Source organism: Panulirus ornatus, chromosome 32 (assembly GCF_036320965.1).
Source record: "Panulirus ornatus isolate Po-2019 chromosome 32, ASM3632096v1, whole genome shotgun sequence".
Lineage (NCBI taxonomy): Eukaryota > Metazoa > Arthropoda > Malacostraca > Decapoda > Palinuridae > Panulirus > Panulirus ornatus.
The window spans coordinates 9715090-9735305 of NC_092255.1; the positions used below are offsets into that span (position 1 = coordinate 9715090).

The 20216-nt window shown below is 37.2% G+C and overlaps 1 protein-coding gene across 1 annotated transcript in view; it reads left to right on the forward strand.

The window, feature by feature from the left end:
- Positions 1-7792, forward strand: part of LOC139758946 (glutamate receptor ionotropic, delta-2-like) — a 174944-nt gene extending 167152 nt beyond the window's left edge. Inside the window, exons 10-11 of the mRNA XM_071680762.1 lie at positions 7381-7420; positions 7698-7792. Coding sequence (XP_071536863.1) covers positions 7381-7420; positions 7698-7792 — 135 coding nt within the window. The remainder of the gene's footprint in view (positions 1-7380; positions 7421-7697) is intronic.
- The last annotated feature ends 12424 nt before the right edge of the window (positions 7793-20216 follow it).

The following is a 20216-nucleotide window of genomic DNA, read 5'->3' on the forward strand; positions in this document are numbered from 1 at the left end:
AACTTGTTATATTCTTGCATTTTTGTAGGAAAATACGGAATATCATCATTAATTGTTGAAGCCTAGATCACCATCATGATCCATTATCTATAAATATACTCACATGTTAGACATTAGCGGTAAGAGCATATTGATAACTTATTCAGCCCATAAGTTGCAAGTTGATGTAAAACTTCTTCACACTATACCCTTAAGACTTTTCCGTTATTTGCAGACATATTTTGGTAAAGATCAAATAACTTATAATAACGCCAGACATCTATAACGACAGACATCTATAATTCTCCTATAGGACCACATCTTGAATATTCAGTCCAGTTTTGGTCCCCAAACTATAAAAGAGATGAGGAAAAATTAGGGCAAGTACAAAAAAACACAACAAAAATTGATCCCCTCCCTTAGAAATCTAGCATATGAAGATAGGCTAAAATGAGTGGATCTCTTCAGAATTCTGAAAAAGTCCAATAAAGTAAACCACAAGAATCTTTTGAAAGATAGGAAAATATGGTTGCTAAAACAAATGGAATCAGACTCAAAGCTAAAAGATGTACCGATGTGGAAAAAACCTTTTTTCCCTATAGGTGTGTTGAGCACTGGAATAAGTTACTGTAAGATGTAGTGAATGCTGAAACTATAATTACCTTTAAAAGTCATTCAAACAAATATTTCATAAATTCAGGTATACTTTGAGAAAAACGCCAGAAATAAACATATAAACAACAGTGGTACCAGGGACATTAGAAGCCTACTGTGCAGCAGCAGGGAGTCAGTGTTAGCTTAAAAAAGTATTCAGCAGAATTACATTTTTTTGTCAAGTTATATCATTTTTTTTCCCAAAAACCAAGTTGTGGACCAATCAGGCCTCCTGTTGTCTCTCTTTCTCATGTAAAAAAAACTACAAAGTGGAGGATGGCTGGTGCAAGCCAAGGGAGTTATATGTTTTATTTACATTAACTGGGAAGAACGTCAAAATCATCAAATGGTACACGGATATTCTCCAACATGTAACATGTAGTAAAGTGGGGATGTGTACCAGTAACTGAAAATGGAGACAGAAAGGAAAGTGTGTGGCTTAATAATGCCAAAAGGGTAAAGAACACAATGTATACTTTGAAGAAGATGGGGAAGACAACACTGCCAAGAAACACAATGGAAAATATAAAAAAGGAAGAAATGAGCTAAAATAACATAAAAGAATATAGATAGATTAAGATAAAAAAGAAAAGGGCAAGAGTTATCAAAACATACTCCACATATTTTTCAGAAACATATCATCTCTTATCAAGTTAATAACCACACTGAAAGATTCATAGGCTAGTGTTCTAAGAGAAAATCAGAAAACGAGAATGGACTTGAATCAGGAATTCTAGAGTGTACCCAACATGTTATTCTTTTCATCACTAACAATCTAGAATGGGGAACAGATCCTGAAAACTTATAGATCTTGATTTATATAAGACATACTGATCCCATGAAGTAACTCCATATGCAGTCAATAAATGTGTATGAACAGAAGTTTTTGGAAGAATGATTACTACTGAGGGAGTTAGAGGGAGCACTGTATTTTCTTACATGAAAGATTAGGAAATTGCAATGAATTAATGGCCAGTATCTCTGATAAAAGTAATACAAAAAGTGCTGAAAAATAAAATCAGAACAAATAAATTATTTAACATACAGGAACACAGCTCAAGAGAGGATGTAAAACACACCATAATAATATCTTTCATACGTAAAAGCAAGGTGACTTTCGGTTGTTAGGAAATTTTCATAAGTTCTATCAACTAATAAAATTTGATAGTACCGTACCCAGCATTTTCCCTGATCTTCATAGCCCTCCCCATTATTGACTGAACCAAACTCCAAAAACAATAGAACCTATGAAAATATCCCCTCTTTCCTATATTTCATTGTGTTAATAGAAATATATCCACAACATTGCCATCTGTTCCAATTTGCCACAAGGTTAGCGCGTTCAAGAGATGAATCCATTTGTGTACAAATGAACACATACACAGCCCAAAACATGATGTAAAACACACCATAATAATATCTTTCATATACAAAAGTAAGGTGACTTTCGGTTGATACGAGACATTCATAAGTTCTTTTTTTTTTCTTTTTTTCTTTTTTTTTTTAAACTATTCGCCATCTCCCGCGTTAGCGAGGTAGCGTTAAGAACAGAGGACTGGGCCTTTGAGGGAATATCCTCACCTGGCCCCCTCTGTTCCTTCTTTTGGAAAATTAAAAAAAAAAAGGGAGGGGAGGATTTCCCGCTCCCTCCCCTTTTAGTCGCCTTCTACGACATTTTCCCTGATCTTCATAGCCCTCCCCACTATTGACTGAAACAAACCCAAAAAACAATAGAACCTATGAAAATATCTCCTCTTTCCTATATTTCATTGTTAATAGAAATATATCCACAACATTGCCATCTGTTCCAATTTGCCACAAGGTTAGCGCATTCACAGGACCAAGTTCAAGAGATGAATCCATTTGTGTATGAATGAACACATACACAGCCCAAAACAGGATGTATATCACACCATAATAATATCTTTCATATACAAAGTAAGGTGCTTTCGGTTGTTAGGAGTCTTTCATAAGTCCTACTGACTAATAAAATTTGATAGTACTGTACCCAGCAGTTGCCTTGATCTTCATAGCCGTCCCCACTGTTGACTTATCAAAAATATTTAAAATTCCCTTTTACTTATAAACCTGTTCACCACAATAAAAGATCTTTTAGTATTCATAATGAATCAGGTGATGGGGCTCCAGTTTATTATCACCCGATCAATACCCACAATTCTAAACATTACCCAAGTATTAATTATGATATGCAAAATATCATACCAGTATAGTATGACTTGATTATAAACAGTATATTAGATACTGATCTATTCAGAACATTAACCATGGATTTTGGTGGAGAGTACGAAGGCAAATAAAGTCTTTACTGAAGATGTTGTGAGCACTGAAAATCTTTCTCTCCTGCTTTGCCCTATACAGTTAAGACTATATAGTCTTTGATCTACAATCTACACCATATGGGGTTGAAGTTCTACCAGCGACAGAAGACACAAACACGATCATGCCAGCTGTACCTAGCATTTTCCCTGATCTTCAAAGCCCTCCCCACTATTGACTTATCATTAAAAAGATATAAAATTCCCTTTCACCTCTCAATCTGTTTTTCACAATAAAAGATCTTTTAGTTTTCATAATCAATCAGGTGATTTGACTACAGTTTTTTATCACCATATCAATACCAACAATTCTACACATTACCCAGGTAATAATCTTGATATGCAAAATATTATACCAGTATAGTATGACTTGATTACAAAAAGTAAATTAGACCCTGATCTATTCAGAGCATTAACCATGGATTTTGGTGGAGAGTACGAAGGGCAAATAAAGTCTTTACTGAAGATGTTGTGAGCACTGAAAGTCTCTCTCTCCTCCTTTGCCCTATACAGCTAAGACTATATAGTCTTTGGTCTACAATCTAAACCATTAAAGGTTGAAGTTCTACCAGCGACATAGTACATAAGCAAAATCATGCCAGCTGCGCCCAGTTGACTGAAGAAACTGACCAACACTCCAGTGGCGACCTAAAGAATAATATTATAAAATAGCATTAACAGTTGTTACCCAAACCAAACTTCACCTGCGACCTCACCCAGCTGCCACAAAGATGTATATACAAAAACATAACCACTATAAAAATAAATGTAAATTAACATAAAGCTCAAACTGCTCATCTTAACGTTGAAACCCACCTACAAGCTTCCTCTGAAAGGAAAATTAGTCGATTATCTACTGCTACACAACTCCAATATATCGGCAAGATAACCACAAAGTAGCATATCTATTGCCTCTGAATGGGGTACGATACAATATAATATTTACGATGACATCTGAACCATGGGAAAAGTTCATCTTTATTTCAATTAACTACCACTTCACTAGTAATATCTGGCCTGTTTAACAAACCTTTTCAACTCGTTCTAAACATGACCCAATATTTACAAGTTGGCACCTGAGCGATACACGATGCCACAGTTCGCACATTTATTAATTAACATTTTGACTTACAATGTCGGACATTTATTAATTAACATTTTGACTTACAATGTAAGTAAAAAACTGATGCAGTATTTACCTGTCACAGGAAACTGATGACAAGAAAATGTTCCTTACGCTATTCATTCATTACTTGTTCAAGCCTAACTTACCTCACAAAAAGCTATTTACTCATAACTTGATCAATTCTACGTTATTCACTCATAACTTGTTATATTCTGGCATTTTCGCAGGAAAATAAGGGCTATCATCATTACTCGTTGAAGCCTAGGTGGCCATCATGATCCATTATCTATAAATATACTCACATGTTAGACATTAGCGGTAAGAACATATTGATAACTTATTCAGCCCATAAGTTGCAAGTTCATGTCAAACCTCTTCACACTATAACCCTTAAGGGTCTTCCCTTATTTGCAGACATATCTTGGTCAAGATCAAATAACTTATAATAACGCCAGACATGTGCATTTTTTTTGTTTTTTTTTTTGTTTGTAATATTTATTATACTGTGCAAGAATTTAGTATATATGAGCGGCCTCTGTTAACAAAATGACTTAGGTCAATAGATAACCCGTTTCTCTCAGGAAAATATGGGGCTAATGTACTGGAAACCTAATTTTGGTGGCTAATTTATATATAGCCTTGGCACTCTGGAGATGCTCATCTAGACCCTAGAAAGATGCTGTCACTTGGCGTCGAGCTCACCAAAGATATGTCAGGGTTGTTCTCTATCACCATTTGCTCAACGCGTTTGACCGCCATGTAGTCAGGCATTCCTCTCATTGTCTCAATAAACTGTTTCCGCAGTATCTTTGCGCTCATAGTCGGGTTATTTGTAACAAAGTCCAGAAACGTTATTGAATGATAAGCACAGGTGCCATATTCATGACCCTGAAGCCGTACTCCAACTTGCAATACTTCTCGCCTCTTTACTCCTACCCTTCTGAAATACTTGCAAACCGACGGATCCATTTTTTCTCCAGTGGAATCGTAATAAAGATATTTGTCGAAAGCTCTGAAGAGGGAAATCGCATGGTATGCTCTTCTCTGTGGATGGTAACGCAATAAGAACAGGCTATCCTCGACCTTCATCGGTGGCACACCTATCATCGAGCTGACCTCCCATTCCATCCTCGTGTACAACGTATGACCACTTTTCTCGTAACTGCTACTCAAAATAGGGTATGCATCACAAACTTTCAACGGACGGAAGTTGCACAGCTCCTGGTGAATTTGGGGCCTGGCTGTGTCCATTTTTAAGGTTGTTGAGAGTGATCAGACAACCCGACTGACGGACCTCATTACACCTTATATCCTTGATAACGACAGTAAACCTAGTTAAAAAAGGTTCAAAAAATCTAAGTAGCACTAAGATAAAGCTTTTTAAACCCACTGAAGACATTACTAGATCAAATTAATCCATTCAAAGTGAAAAATATCATAATATATATGCAACTACTTGTATTTTGATTCTAATGGAAGAGAAATGAAGAAATCCGTGTGGAGAAATTGGCAGAGGTTCAGAGTTGACAAAAAGATGACGTCATGGAGGTAGACTTTAGCTTTATATTTACGGTATTTGTTTTTTTGTGTGTGTACACACACACACACACACACACACATACATATATATATATATATATATATATATATATATATATATATATATATATATATATATATATATAGGAAAGTTCTGATTGTTACTTTGACAAATGGAGGGTGAAGAAGACGCGATGGCTCTGTGGATCACATCTGGAGCTCACTGAACCACAGAGGGACGCCATTTTCTCTACCGCTGTACAAAAAATGACGAGGACAGAGAACAAACTTTCTTCAACGCCTTAGTTTCATTCAGTTGAACAATTTATACGGAACTTTAGCTCAGGATTCAACTAGATTAAGTCCATGCTCGAAAATTAAGGTTAATCTTGCTTTGTGATGTAGGCTATCCATCTAAGCTGGCTTAGGGTATTTGTATTTACCAAACGTAACATTACATGAAAATATATTATCCTGGGTAGATCTAAACACACAAACTGACACACAAACACGAAAAAAATTTTCTAACCGGATGTTTGGAATTACGTTTATTTTACATAATTTTTATAATCATTTACTTCCCCAAAAACGAGCCCCAAGAAACAATATCATACAATACCTGCTGTTGACAAGCAGTGGTCATTATACAAATCTATAGTCAACTGATCTCTATAACGTTGCAACGTACTTTTTTATATTTAAATCAAAATACTGTAATGACTCTTCCTTCAGGTATGCCATGTTTATAACCTCTAACCAGTTTCAGCAACTGAAAAACAATGAAAGTCGTGATTCGAATGTTGAATTTAGTATGCATTTGGGTCGACCATAACTTCCTATCAAGTCTAGAATTTTCTCTGGTAAATGTTCTGCTATACTTTTTTTCTAAAAACTTGTTTTCTCCATAACCTTCGCTCATCCTTGTTGAAAACTAGCATTATTCACTCATACCTTGTTAAATACAAGCATTATTCACTCATACCTTGTTGAATACTTGCATTGTTCACTCATACCTTGTTGAATACTAGCATTATTCACTCATACCTTGTTGAATACTAGCATTATTCACTCATACCTTTTTTAATACTAAAATTATTCACTCATACCTTGTTGAATACTCGCATTATTCACTCATACCTTGTTGAATACTAGCATTATTCACTCATACCTTGTTGAATACTAGCATTATTCACTCATACCTTGTTGAATACTCGCATTATTCACTCATACCTTGTTGAATACTAGCATTATTCACTCATATCTTGTTGAATACTAGCATTATTCACTCATACCTTGTTGAATACTAGCATTATTCACTCATACCTTGTTGAATACTAGCATTATTCGATGTAAACGTCCTTCACTATTCACTCATTACTTACTGAAGTGTAGCTCCATTACCTGTCACAGGAAATGCTCTTATGACAAGAAAATGTTCCTTCCGCTATTCACTTACTACTTGTTCAAGCCTAACTTACCTCACAGAAAGCTGTTTACTCATAACTTGATCAATTCTACGTTATTCACTCATGACTTGTCATATTCTGGCATTTTCGCAGGAAAATACGGGATATCATCATTACTTGTTGAAGCCTAGGTGGCCATCATGATCCATTATCAATAAACATACTCACATGTTAGACATTAGCGGTAAGAACATATTGATAACTTATTCAGCCCATAAGTTGCAAATTGATGTAAAAACCTCTTCACACTATACCCTTAAGACTTTTCCCTTATTTACAGGAGGTCCTCGTGTTCTGTCAGTTACGTAGATCAAATCCAAGTAAGTACAAGAAAATGAATATGAAACAGAAGAAAAGAATGCCTTGGTGTGACTTTGTTATCTATCAGGAAAATATTACAGGAATCTGTGTGTGCAAGAGACCGAGGTGTACGCATTTTAAAATGCCTTATCTATTGCCAAAGCTACACATCATGAGAACTGAGAAAGAGAAAAACTGTTTGCAGACAAATAAGGACTGCATTCAGGCCAGTTAAGTTACATGTTTGGTAAACTATTCACTGTGTATATCACATCAAAACAGGATGATGCCTTGCAGGTTTGGTTACTAAACCTAAAAGAATACAAGCCTCAGGCACAGAAAATATGAGAAGAGCAACTATGATGGTACAGTACCTAAATCAAGAAGATTGAACCTCAATATGAGGCTGAGGGTTACATAGTGGTCCACCATGCACGAGAGGAGAAACAAGGGGAGACCTGATAACAGACTTCTGGTTTCTGAATTAGCTTTACCAACACTGACAATGAACACTTCTTCAAGAAATGCAGCACCAGAGTAACCAGAGACCATGCAAAAATTCCTGGCAGGAAGTTAGGGAGGCAAGTTGTTAGAAGCAGTGAAAAGTTTTTATCGAGGATGTAAGGCATGTGTACGTGTAGGAAGAGAGGAAAGTGATTGGTTCTCAGTGAATGTAGGTTTGCGGCAGGGGTGTGTGATGTCTCCATGGTTGTTTAATTTGTTTATGTATGGGGTTGTTAGGGAGGTGAATGCAAGAGTTTTGGAAAGAGGGGCAAGTATGAAGTCTGTTGGGGATGAGAGAGCTTGGGAAGTGAGTCAGTTGTTGTTCGCTGATGATACAGCGTGGTGGCTGATTCATGTGAGAAACTGCAGAAGCTGGTGACTGAGTTTGGTAAAGTGTGTGAAAGAAGAAAGTTAAGAGTAAATGTGAATAAGAGCAAGGTTATTAGGTACAGTAGGGTTGAGGGTCAAGTCAATTGGGAGGTGAGTTTGAATGGAGAAAAACTGGAGGAAGTGAAGTGTTTTAGATATCTGGGAGTGGATTTGGCAGCGGATGGAACCATAGAAGCGGAAGTGGATCATAGGGTGGGGGAGGGGGCGAAAATTCTGGGAGCCTTGAAGAATGTGTGGAAGTCGAGAACATTATCTCGGAAAGCAAAAATGTGTATGTTTGAAGGAATAGTGGTTCCAACAATGTTGTATGGTTGCGAGGCGTGGGCTATGGATAGAGTTGTGCGCAGGAGGATGGATGTGCTGGAAATGAGATGTTTGAGGACAATGTGTGGTGTGAGGTGGTTTGATCGAGTAAGTAACGTAAGGGTAAGAGAGATGTGTGGAAATAAAAAGAGCGTGGTTGAGAGAGCAGAAGAGGGTGTTTTGAAATGGTTTGGGCACATGGAGAGAATGAGTGAGGAAAGATTGACCAAGAGGATATATGTGTCGGAGGTGGAGGGAACGAGGAGAAGAGGGAGACCAAATTGGAGGTGGAAAGATGGAGTGAAAAAGATTTTGTGTGATCGGGGCCTGATCATGCAGGAGGGTGAAAGGAGGGCAAGGAATAGAGTGAATTGGAGCGATGTGGTATACCGGGGTTGACGTGCTGTCATGGATTGAATCAAGGCATGTGAAGCATCTGGGGTAAACCATGGAAGGCTGTGTAGGTATGTATATTTGCGTGTGTGGACGTATGTATATACATGTGTATGGGGGTGGGTTGGGCCATTTCTTTCGTCTGTTTCCTTGCGCTACCTCGCAAACGCGGGAGACAGCGACAAAGCAAAAAAAAAATATATATATATATATATATATATATATATATATATATATATATATATATATATATATATATATATATATATATATATATGCCGCAAACCTACATTCACTGAGAACCAATCACTTTCCTCTCTTCCTACACGTACACATGCCTTACATCCTCGATAAAAACTTTTCACTGCTTCTAACAACTTGCCTCCCTAACTTCCTGCCAGGAATTTTTGCATGGTCTCTGGTTACTCTGGTGCTGCATTTCTTGAAGAAGTGTTCATTGTCAGTGTTGGTAAAGCTAATTCAGAAACCAGAAGTCTGTTATCAGGTCTCCCCTTGTTTCTCCTCTCGTGCATGGTGGACCACTATGTAACCCTCAGCCTCATATTGAGGTTCAATCTTCTTGATTTAGGTACTGTACCATCATAGTTGCTCTTCTCATATTTTCTGTGCCTGAGGCTTGTATTCTTTTAGGTTTAGTAACCAAACCTGCAAGGCATCATCCTGTTTTGATGTGATATACACAGTGAATAGTTTACCAAACATGTAACTTATCCAAATGCCTGAATGCAGTCCTTATTTGTCTGCAAACAGTTTTTCTCTTTCTCAGTTCTCATGATGTGTAGCTTTGGCAATAGATAAGGCATTTTAAAATGCGTACACCTCGGTCTCTTGCACACACAGATTCCTGTAATATTTTCCTGATAGATAACAAAGTCACACCAAGGCATTCTTTTCTTCTGTTTCATATTCATTTTCTTGTACTTACTTGGATTTGATCTACGTAACTGACAGAACACGAGGACCTCTTGTAATAAGGGAAAAGTCTTAAGGGTATAGTGTGAAGAGGTTTTTACATCAATTTGCAACTTATGGGCTGAATAAGTTATCAATATGTTCTTACCGCTAATGTCTGTGAGTATGTTTATAGATAATGGATCATGATGGCCACCTAGGCTTCAACAAGTAATGATGATATCCCGTATTTTCCTGCGAAAATGCCAGAATATGACAAGTCATGAGTGAATAACGTAGAATTGATCAAGTTATGAGTAAATAGCTTTCTGTGAGGTAAGTTAGGCTTGAACAAGTAGTAAGTGAATAGCGGAAGGAACATTTTCTTGTCATAAGAGCGTTTCCTGTGACAGGTAATGGAGCTACACTTCAGTAAGTAATGAGTGAATAGTGAAGGACGTTTACATCGAATAATGCTAGTATTCAACAAGGTATGAGTGAATAATGCTAGTATTCAACAAGGTATGAGTGAATAATGCTTGTATTGAACAAGATATGAGTGAATAATGCTAGTATTCAACAAGGTATGAGTGAATAATGCTAGTATTCAACAAGGTATGAGTGAATAATGCTAGTATTCAACAAGGTATGAGTGAATAATGCTAGTATTCAACAAGGTATGAGTGAATAATGCGAGTATTCAACAAGGTATGAGTGAATAATTTTAGTATTAAAAAAGGTATGAGTGAATAATGCTAGTATTCAACAAGGTATGAGTGAATAATGCTAGTATTCAACAAGGTATGAGTGAATAATGCAAGTATTCAACAAGGTATGAGTGAATAATGCTAGTATTTAACAAGGTATGAGTGAATAATGCTAGTTTTCAACAAGGATGAGCGAAGGTTATGGAGAAAACAAGTTTTTAGAAAAAAAGTATAGCAGAACATTTACCAGAGAAAATTCTAGACTTGATAGGAAGTTATGGTCGACCCAAATGCATACTAAATTCAACATTCGAATCACGACTTTCATTGTTTTTCAGTTGCTGAAACTGGTTAGAGGTTATAAACATGGCATACCTGAAGGAAGAGTCATTACAGTATTTTGATTTAAATATAAAAAAAGTACGTTGCAACGTTATAGAGATCAGTTGACTATAGATTTGTATAATGACCACTGCTTGTCAACAGCAGGTATTGTATGATATTGTTTCTTGGGGCTCGTTTTTGGGGGAAGTAAATGATTATAAAAATTATGTAAAATAAACGTAATTCCAAACATCCGGTTAGAAAATTTTTTTCGTGTTTGTGTGTCAGTCTGTGTGTTTAGATCTACCCAGGATAATATATTTTCATGTAATGTTACGTTTGGTAAATACAAATACCCTGAGCCAGCTTAGATGGATAGCCTACCTCTCAAAGCAAGATTAACCTTAATTTTCGAGCATGGACTTAATCTAGTTGAATCCTGAGCTAAAGTTCCGTATAAATTATTCAACTGAATGAAACTAAGGCGTTGAAGAAAGTTTGTTCTCTATCCTCGTCATTTTTTGTACAGCGGTAGAGAAAATGGCGTCCCTCTGTGGTTCAGTGAGCTCCAGATGTGATCCACAGAGCCATCGCGTCTTCTTCACCCTCCATTTGTCAAAGTAACAATCAGAACTTTCCTATATATATATATATATATATATATATATATATATATATATATATATATATATATATATATATGTGTGTGTGTGTGTGTGTGTGTGTGTGTATACACACACAAAAAAACAAATACCGTAAATATAAAGCTAAAGTCTACCTCCATGACGTCATCTTTTTGTCAACTCTGAACCTCTGCCAATTTCTCCACACGGATTTCTTCATTTCTCTTCCATTAGAATCAAAATACAAGTAGTTGCATATATATTATGATATTTTTCACTTTGAATGGATTAATTTGATCTAGTAATGTCCTCAGTGGGTTTAAAAAGCTTTATCTTAGTGCTACTTAGATTTTTTGAACCTTTTTTAACTAGGTTTACTGTCGTTATCAAGGATATAAGGTGTAATGAGGTCCGTCAGTCGGGTTGTCTGATCACTCTCAACAACCTTAAAAATGGACACAGCCAGGCCCCAAATTCACCAGGAGCTGTGCAACTTCCGTCCGTTGAAAGTTTGTGATGCATACCCTATTTTGAGTAGCAGTTACGAGAAAAGTGGTCATACGTTGTACACGAGGATGGAATGGGAGGTCAGCTCGATGATAGGTGTGCCACCGATGAAGGTCGAGGATAGCCTGTTCTTATTGCGTTACCATCCACAGAGAAGAGCATACCATGCGATTTCCCTCTTCAGAGCTTTCGACAAATATCTTTATTACGATTCCACTGGAGAAAAAATGGATCCGTCGGTTTGCAAGTATTTCAGAAGAGTAGGAGTAAAGAGGCGAGAAGTATTGCAAGTTGGAGTACGGCTTCAGGGTCATGAATATGGCACCTGTGCTTATCATTCAATAACGTTTCTGGACTTTGTTACAAATAACCCGACTATGAGCGCAAAGATACTGCGGAAACAGTTTATTGAGACAATGAGAGGAATGCCTGACTACATGGCGGTCAAACGCGTTGAGCAAATGGTGATAGAGAACAACCCTGACATATCTTTGGTGAGCTCGACGCCAAGTGACAGCATCTTTCTAGGGTCTAGATGAGCATCTCCAGAGTGCCAAGGCTATATATAAATTAGCCACCAAAATTAGGTTTCCAGTACATTAGCCCCATATTTTCCTGAGAGAAACGGGTTATCTATTGACCTAAGTCATTTTGTTAACAGAGGCCGCTCATATATACTAAATTCTTGCACAGTATAATAAATATTACAAACAAAAAAAAAACAAAAAAAATGCACATGTCTGGCGTTATTATAAGTTATTTGATCTTGACCAAGATATGTCTGCAAATAAGGGAAGACCCTTAAGGGTTATAGTGTGAAGAGGTTTGACATGAACTTGCAACTTATGGGCTGAATAAGTTATCAATATGTTCTTACCGCTAATGTCTAACATGTGAGTATATTTATAGATAATGGATCATGATGGCCACCTAGGCTTCAACGAGTAATGATGATAGCCCGTATTTTCCTGCGAAAATGCCAGAATATAACAAGTTATGAGAGAATAACGTAGAATTGATCAAGTTATGCGTAAATAGCTTTTTGTGAGGTAAGTTAGGCTTGAACAAGTAATGAATGAATAGCGTAAGGAACATTTTCTTGTCATCAGTTTCCTGTGACAGGTAAATACTGCATCAGTTTTTTACTTACATTGTAAGTCAAAATGTTAATTAATAAATGTCCGACATTGTAAGTCAAAATGTTAATTAATAAATGTGCGAACTGTGGCATCGTGTATCGCTCAGGTGCCAACTTGTAAATATTGGGTCATGTTTAGAACGAGTTGAAAAGGTTTGTTAAACAGGCCAGATATTACTAGTGAAGTGGTAGTTAATTGAAATAAAGATGAACTTTTCCCATGGTTCAGATGTCATCGTAAATATTATATTGTATCGTACCCCATTCAGAGGCAATAGATATGCTACTTTGTGGTTATCTTGCCGATATATTGGAGTTGTGTAGCAGTAGATAATCGACTAATTTTCCTTTCAGAGGAAGCTTGTAGGTGGGTTTCAACGTTAAGATGAGCAGTTTGAGCTTTATGTTAATTTACATTTATTTTTATAGTGGTTATGTTTTTGTATATACATCTTTGTGGCAGCTGGGTGAGGTCGCAGGTGAAGTTTGGTTTGGGTAACAACTGTTAATGCTATTTTGTAATATTATTCTTTAGGTCGCCATTTGAGTGTTGAAGTCAGTTTCTTCAGTCAACTGGGCGCAGCTGGCATGATTTTGCTTATGTACTATGTCGCTGGTAGAACTTCAACCTTTAATGGTTTAGATTGTAGACCAAAGACTATATAGTCTTAGCTGTATAGGGCAAAGGAGGAGAGAGAGACTTTCAGTGCTCACAACATCTTCAGTAAAGACTTTATTTGCCCTTCGTACTCTCCACCAAAATCCATGGTTAATGCTCTGAATAGATCAGTGTCTAATTTACTTTTTGTAATCAAGTCATACTATACTGGTATGATATTTTGCAAATCATAATTAATACTTGGGTAATGTTTAGAATTGTGGGTATTGATCTGGTGATAATAAACTGGAGCCCCATCACCTGATTCATTATGAATACTAAAAGATCTTTTATTGTGGTGAACAGGTTTATAAGTAAGATGGAATTTTAAATATTTTTGATAAGTCAACAGTGGGGACGGCTATGAAGATCAAGGCAACTGCTGGGTACAGTACTATCAAATTTTATTAGTCAGTAGGACTTATGAAAGACTCCTAACAACCGAAAGCACCTTACTTTGTATATGAAAGATATTATTATGGTGTGATTTACATCCTGTTTTGGGCTGTGTATGTGTTCATTCATACACAAATGGATTCATCTCTTGAACTTGGTCCTGTGAATGCGCTAACCTTGTGGCAAATTTGAACAGATGGCAATGTTGTGGATATATTTCTATTAACAATGAAATATAGGAAAGAGGAGATATTTTCATAGGTTCTATTGTTTTTTTGGTTTGTTTCAGTCAATAGTGGGGAGGGCTATGAAGATCAGGGAAAATGTCGTAGAAGGCGACTAAAAGGGGAGGGAGCGGGAAATCCTCCCCTCCCTTTTTTTTTTTAATTTTCCAAAAGAAGGAACAGAGGGGGCCAGGTGAGGATATTCCCTCAAAGGCCCAGTTCTCTGTTCTTAACGCTACCTCGCTAACGCGGGAGATGGCGAATAGTTTAAAAAAAAAAAAAAAAAAGAAAAAAAAAGAACTTTTGAATATCTCCTATCAACCGAAAGTCACCTTACTTTTGTATATGAAAGATATTATTATGGTGTGTTTTACATCATGTTTTGGGCTGTGTATGTGTTCATTTGTACACAAATGGATTCATCTCTTGAACGCGCTAACCTTGTGGCAAATTGGAACAGATGGCAATGTTGTGGATATATTTCTATTAACACAATGAAATATAGGAAAGAGGGGATATTTTCATAGGTTCTATTGTTTTTGGGGTTTGGTTCAGTCAATAATGGGGAGGGCTATGAAGATCAGGGAAAATGCTGGGTACAGTACTATCAAATTTTGTTAGTTGATAGAACTTATGAAAATTTCCTAACAACCGAAAGTCACCTTGCTTTTATGTATGAAAGATATTATTATGGTGTGTTTTACATCCTCTCTTGAGCTGTGTTCCTGTATGTTAAATAATTTATTTGTTCTGATTTTATTTTTCAGCACTTTTTGTATTACTTTTATCAGAGATAGTGGCCATTAATTCATTGCAATTTCCTAATCTTTCATGTAAGAAAATACAATGCTCCCTCTAACTCCCTCAGTAGTAATCATTCTTCCAAAAGCTTCTGTTCATACACATTTATTGACTGCATATGGAGTTACTTCATGGGATCAGTATGTCTTATATAAATCAAGATCTATAAGTTTTCAGGATCTGTTCCCCATTCTAGATTGTTAGTGATGAAAAGAATAACATGTTGGGTACACTCTAGAATTCCGGATTCAAGTCCATTCTCGTTTTCTGATTTTCTCTTAGAACACTAGCCTATGAATCTTTCAGTGTGGTTATTAACTTGATAAGAGATGATATGTTTCTGAAAAATATGTGGAGTATGTTTTGATAACTCTTGCCCTTTTCTTTTTTATCTTAATCTATCTATATTCTTTTATGTTATTTTAGCTCATTTCTTCCTTTTTTATATTTTCCATTGTGTTTCTTGGCAGTGTTGTCTTCCCCATCTTCTTCAAAGTATACATTGTGTCCTTTACCCTTTTGGCATTATTAAGCCATACACTTTCCTGTGTCTCCATTTTCAGTTACTGGTACACATCCCCACTTTACTACATATTACATGTTGGAGAATATCCGTGTACCATTTGATGATTTTGACGTTCTTCCCAGTTAATGTTAATAAAACATATAACTCCCTCGGCTTGCACCAGCCATCCTCCACCTTGTAGTTTTTTTTACATGAGAAAGAGAGACAACAGGAGGCCTGATTGGCCCACAACTTGGTTTTTGGGAAAAAAAATGATATAACTTGACAAAAAAATGTAATTCTGCTGAATACTTTTTTAAGCTAACACTGACTCCCTGCTGCTGCACAGTAGGCCTCTAATGTCCCTGGTACCACTGTTGTTTATATGTTTATTTCTGGCGTTTTTCTCAAAGTATACCTGAATTCATGAAATATTTGTTTGAATGACTTTTAAAGGTAATTATAGTTTCAGCATTCACTACATCTTACAGTAACTTATTCCAGTGCTCAACACACCTATAGGGAAAAAAGGTTTTTTCCACATCGGTACATCTTTTAGCTTTGAGTCTGATTCCATTTGTTTTAGCAACCATATTTTCCTATCTTTCAAAAGATTCTTGTGGTTTACTTTATTGGACTTTTTCAGAATTCTGAAGAGATCCACTCATTTTAGCCTATCTTCATATGCTAGATTTCTAAGGGAGGGGATCAATTTTGTTGTGTTTTTTTTGTACTTGCCCTAATTTTTCCTCATCTCTTTTATAGTTTGGGGACCAAAACTGGACTGAATATTCAAGATGTGGTCCTATAGGAGAATTATAGATGTCTGTCGTTATAGATGTCTGGCGTTATTATAAGTTATTTGATCTTTACCAAAATATGTCTGCAAATAACGGAAAAGTCTTAAGGGTATAGTGTGAAGAAGTTTTACATCAACTTGCAACTTATGGGCTGAATAAGTTATCAATATGCTCTTACCGCTAATGTCTAACATGTGAGTATATTTATAGATAATGGATCATGATGGTGATCTAGGCTTCAACAATTAATGATGATATTCCGTATTTTCCTACAAAAATGCAAGAATATAACAAGTTATGAGTGAATAATGTAGAATTGATCAAGTTATGAGTAAATAGCTTTCTGTGAGGTAAGTTAGGCGTGAACAAGTAATGAGTGATGAGTGAATAGCGTAAGAAACATTTTCTTGTCATAAGAGCATTTCCTGTGACAGGTAATGGAGCTACACTTCAGTAAGTAATGAGTGAATAGCGAAGGACGTTTACATCGAATAATGCTAGTATTCAAGAAGGTATGAGTGAATAATGCTAGTATTCAAAAAGGTATGAGTGATTAATGCTAGTATTCAAGAAGGTATGAGTGAATAATGCTAGTCTTCAAGAAAATATGAAAGAATAGTGTAAGCTTCAGCAAGTTATGATTGAATAGCGTCCTGTGAGGTAAACTAGGCTTCAGCGAGACATGAGTGAATATCATATATATATATATATTTATATAATATATATATGTAGAGGAGATTGGTGAGAGTAAGTGAGCTTGGGAAGGAGACTTGTGTGAGGAAGTACCAGGAGAGACTGAGTACAGAATGGAAAAAGGTGAGAACAAAGGAGGTAAGGGGAGTGGGTGAGGAATGGGATGTATTTAGGGAAGCAGTGATGGCTTGCGCAAAAGATGCTTGTGGCATGAGAAGCGTGGGAGGTGGGTTGATTAGAAAAGGTAGTGAGTAGTGGGATGAAGAGGTAAGATTATTAGTGAAAGAGAAGAAAGAGGCATTTGGACGATTTTTGCAGGGAAAATATGCAAATGAGTGGGAGAGGTATAAAAGAAAGAGGCAGGAGGTCAAGAGAAAGGTGCAAGAGGTGAAAAAGAGGGCAAATGAGAGTTGGGGTGAGAGAGTATCATTAAATTTTAGGGAGAATAAAAAGATGTTCTGGAAGGAGGTAAATAAAGTGCGTAAGACAAGGGAGCAAATGGGAACTTCAGTGAAGGGGGCTAATGGGGAGGTGATAACAAGTAGTGGTGATGTGAGAAGGAGATGGAGTGAGTATTTTGAAGGTTTGTTGAATGTGTTTGATGATAGAGTGGCAGATATAGGGTGTTTTGGTCTAGGTGGTGTGCAAAGTGGGAGGGTTAGGGAAAATGATTTGGTAAATAGAGAAGAGGTAGTAAAAGCTTTACAGAAGATGAAAGCTGGCAAGGCAGCAGGTTTGGATGGTATTGCAGTGGAATTTATTAAAAGTGGGGGGGGGGGGGGGGTGACTGTATTGTTGACTGGTTGGTAAGGTTATTTAATGTATGTATGACTCATGGTGAGGTGCCTGAGGATTGGCGGAATGCTTCCATAGTGCCATTGTACAAAGGCAAAGGGGATAAGAGTGAGTGCTCAAATTACAGAGGTATAAGTTTGTTGAGTATTCCTGGTAAATTATATGGAAGGGTATTGATTGAGAGGGTGAAGGCATGTACAGAGCATCAGATTGGGGAAGAGCAGTATGGTTTCAGAAGTGGTAGAGGATGTGTGGATCAGGTGTTTGCTTTGAAGAATGTATGTGAGAAATACTTAGAAAAACAAATGGATTTGTATGTAGCATTTATGGATCTGGAGAAGGCATATGATAGAGTTGATAGAGATGCTCTGTGGAAGGTATTAAAAATATATGGTGTGGGAGGAAAGTTGTTAGAAGCAGTGAAAAGTTTTTATCGAGGATGTAAGGCATGTGTCCGTGTAGGAAGAGAGGAAAGTGATTGGTTCTAGGTGAATGTAGGTTTGCGGCAGGGGTGTGTGATGTCTCCATGGTTGTTTAATTTGTTTATGGATGTGGTTGTTAGGGAGGTGAATGCAAGAGTTTTGGAAAGAGGGGCAAGTATGCATTCTGTTCTGGATGAGAGAGCTTGGGAAGTGAGTCAGTTGTTGTTCGCTGATGATACAGCGCTGGTGGCTGATTCATGTAAGAAACTGCAGAAGCTGGTGACTGAGTTTGGTAAAGTGTGTGAAAGAAGAAAGTTAAGAGTAAATGTGAATAAGAGCAAGGTTATTAGGTGTAGTAGGGTTGAGGGTCAAGTCAATTGGGAGGTAAGTTTGAATGGAGAAAACCTGGAGGAAGTAAAGTGTTTTAGATATCTGGGAGTGGATCTGGCAAGGGATGGAACCATGGAAGCGGAAGTGAATCATAGGGTGGGGGAGGGGGCGAAAATTCTGGGAGCCTTGAAGAATGTTTGGAAGTCGAGAACATTATCTCGGAAAGCAAAAATGGGTATGTTTGAAGGAATAGTGGTTCCAACAATGTTGTTTGGTTGCGAGGCGTGGGCTATGGATAGAGTTGTGCGCAGGAGGGTGGATGTGCTGTAAATGAGATGTTTTAGGACAATATGTGGTGTGAGGTGGTTTGATCGAGTAAGTAATGTAAGGGTAAGAGAGATGTGTGGAAATAAAAAGTGTGGTTGAGAGAGCAGAAAAGGGTGTTTTGAAATGGTTTGGTCACATGGAGAGAATGAGTGAGAAAAGATTGACCAAGAGGATATATGTGTCGGAGGTGGAGGGAACGAGGAGAAGTGGGAGACCAAATTGGAGCTGGAAAGATGGAGTGAAAAAGATTTTGAGTGATCAGGGCCTGAACATGCAGGAGGGTGAAAGGCGTGCAAGGAATAGAGTTAATTGGAACGATGTGATATACCGGAGTCGACCTGCTGTCAATGGATATAACTGGGGCATTTGAAGCATCTGGGGTAAACCATGGAAAGTTGTGTGGGGCCTGGATGTGGAAAGGGAGATGTGGTTTCGGTGCATTATTACATGACAGCTGGAGACTGAGTGTGAACGAATGGGGCCTTTGGTGTCTTTTCCTAGCACTACCTCGCACATATGAGGGGGGATGGGGTTGTTATTCCATGTGTGGCGAGGTGGCGATGTGAACAAATAAAGGCAGACAGTATGAATTGTGTACATGTGTATATATGTATATGTCTGTGTGTGTATATATATGTGTACATTGAGATGTATAGGTATGTATATTTGTGTGTGTATATGTGTATGTATATACATATGTATGTGGGTGGGTTGGGCCATTCTTTCATCTGTTTCTTTGCGCTACCTCGCTAACGTGGGAGACAGCGACAAAGCAAAATAAAAAAATAAAAATAATAATATATATATATGTCTTGGGAGTAAAGTCAGGGGTTAGTGAGAGGACAAGAGCAAGGGAAGGAATAGCAGTGCTCCTGAAACAGGAGTTGTGGGAGTATGTGATAGAATGTAAGAAAGTAAATTCTCGATTAATATGGGTAAAACTGAAAGTTGATGGAGAGAGATGGGTGATTATTGGTGCATGATCATGAGAGGCAAGTGTTTTGGGAGCAGCTGAATGAGTGTGTTAGTGGTTTTGATGCACGAGACCGGGTTATAGTGATGGG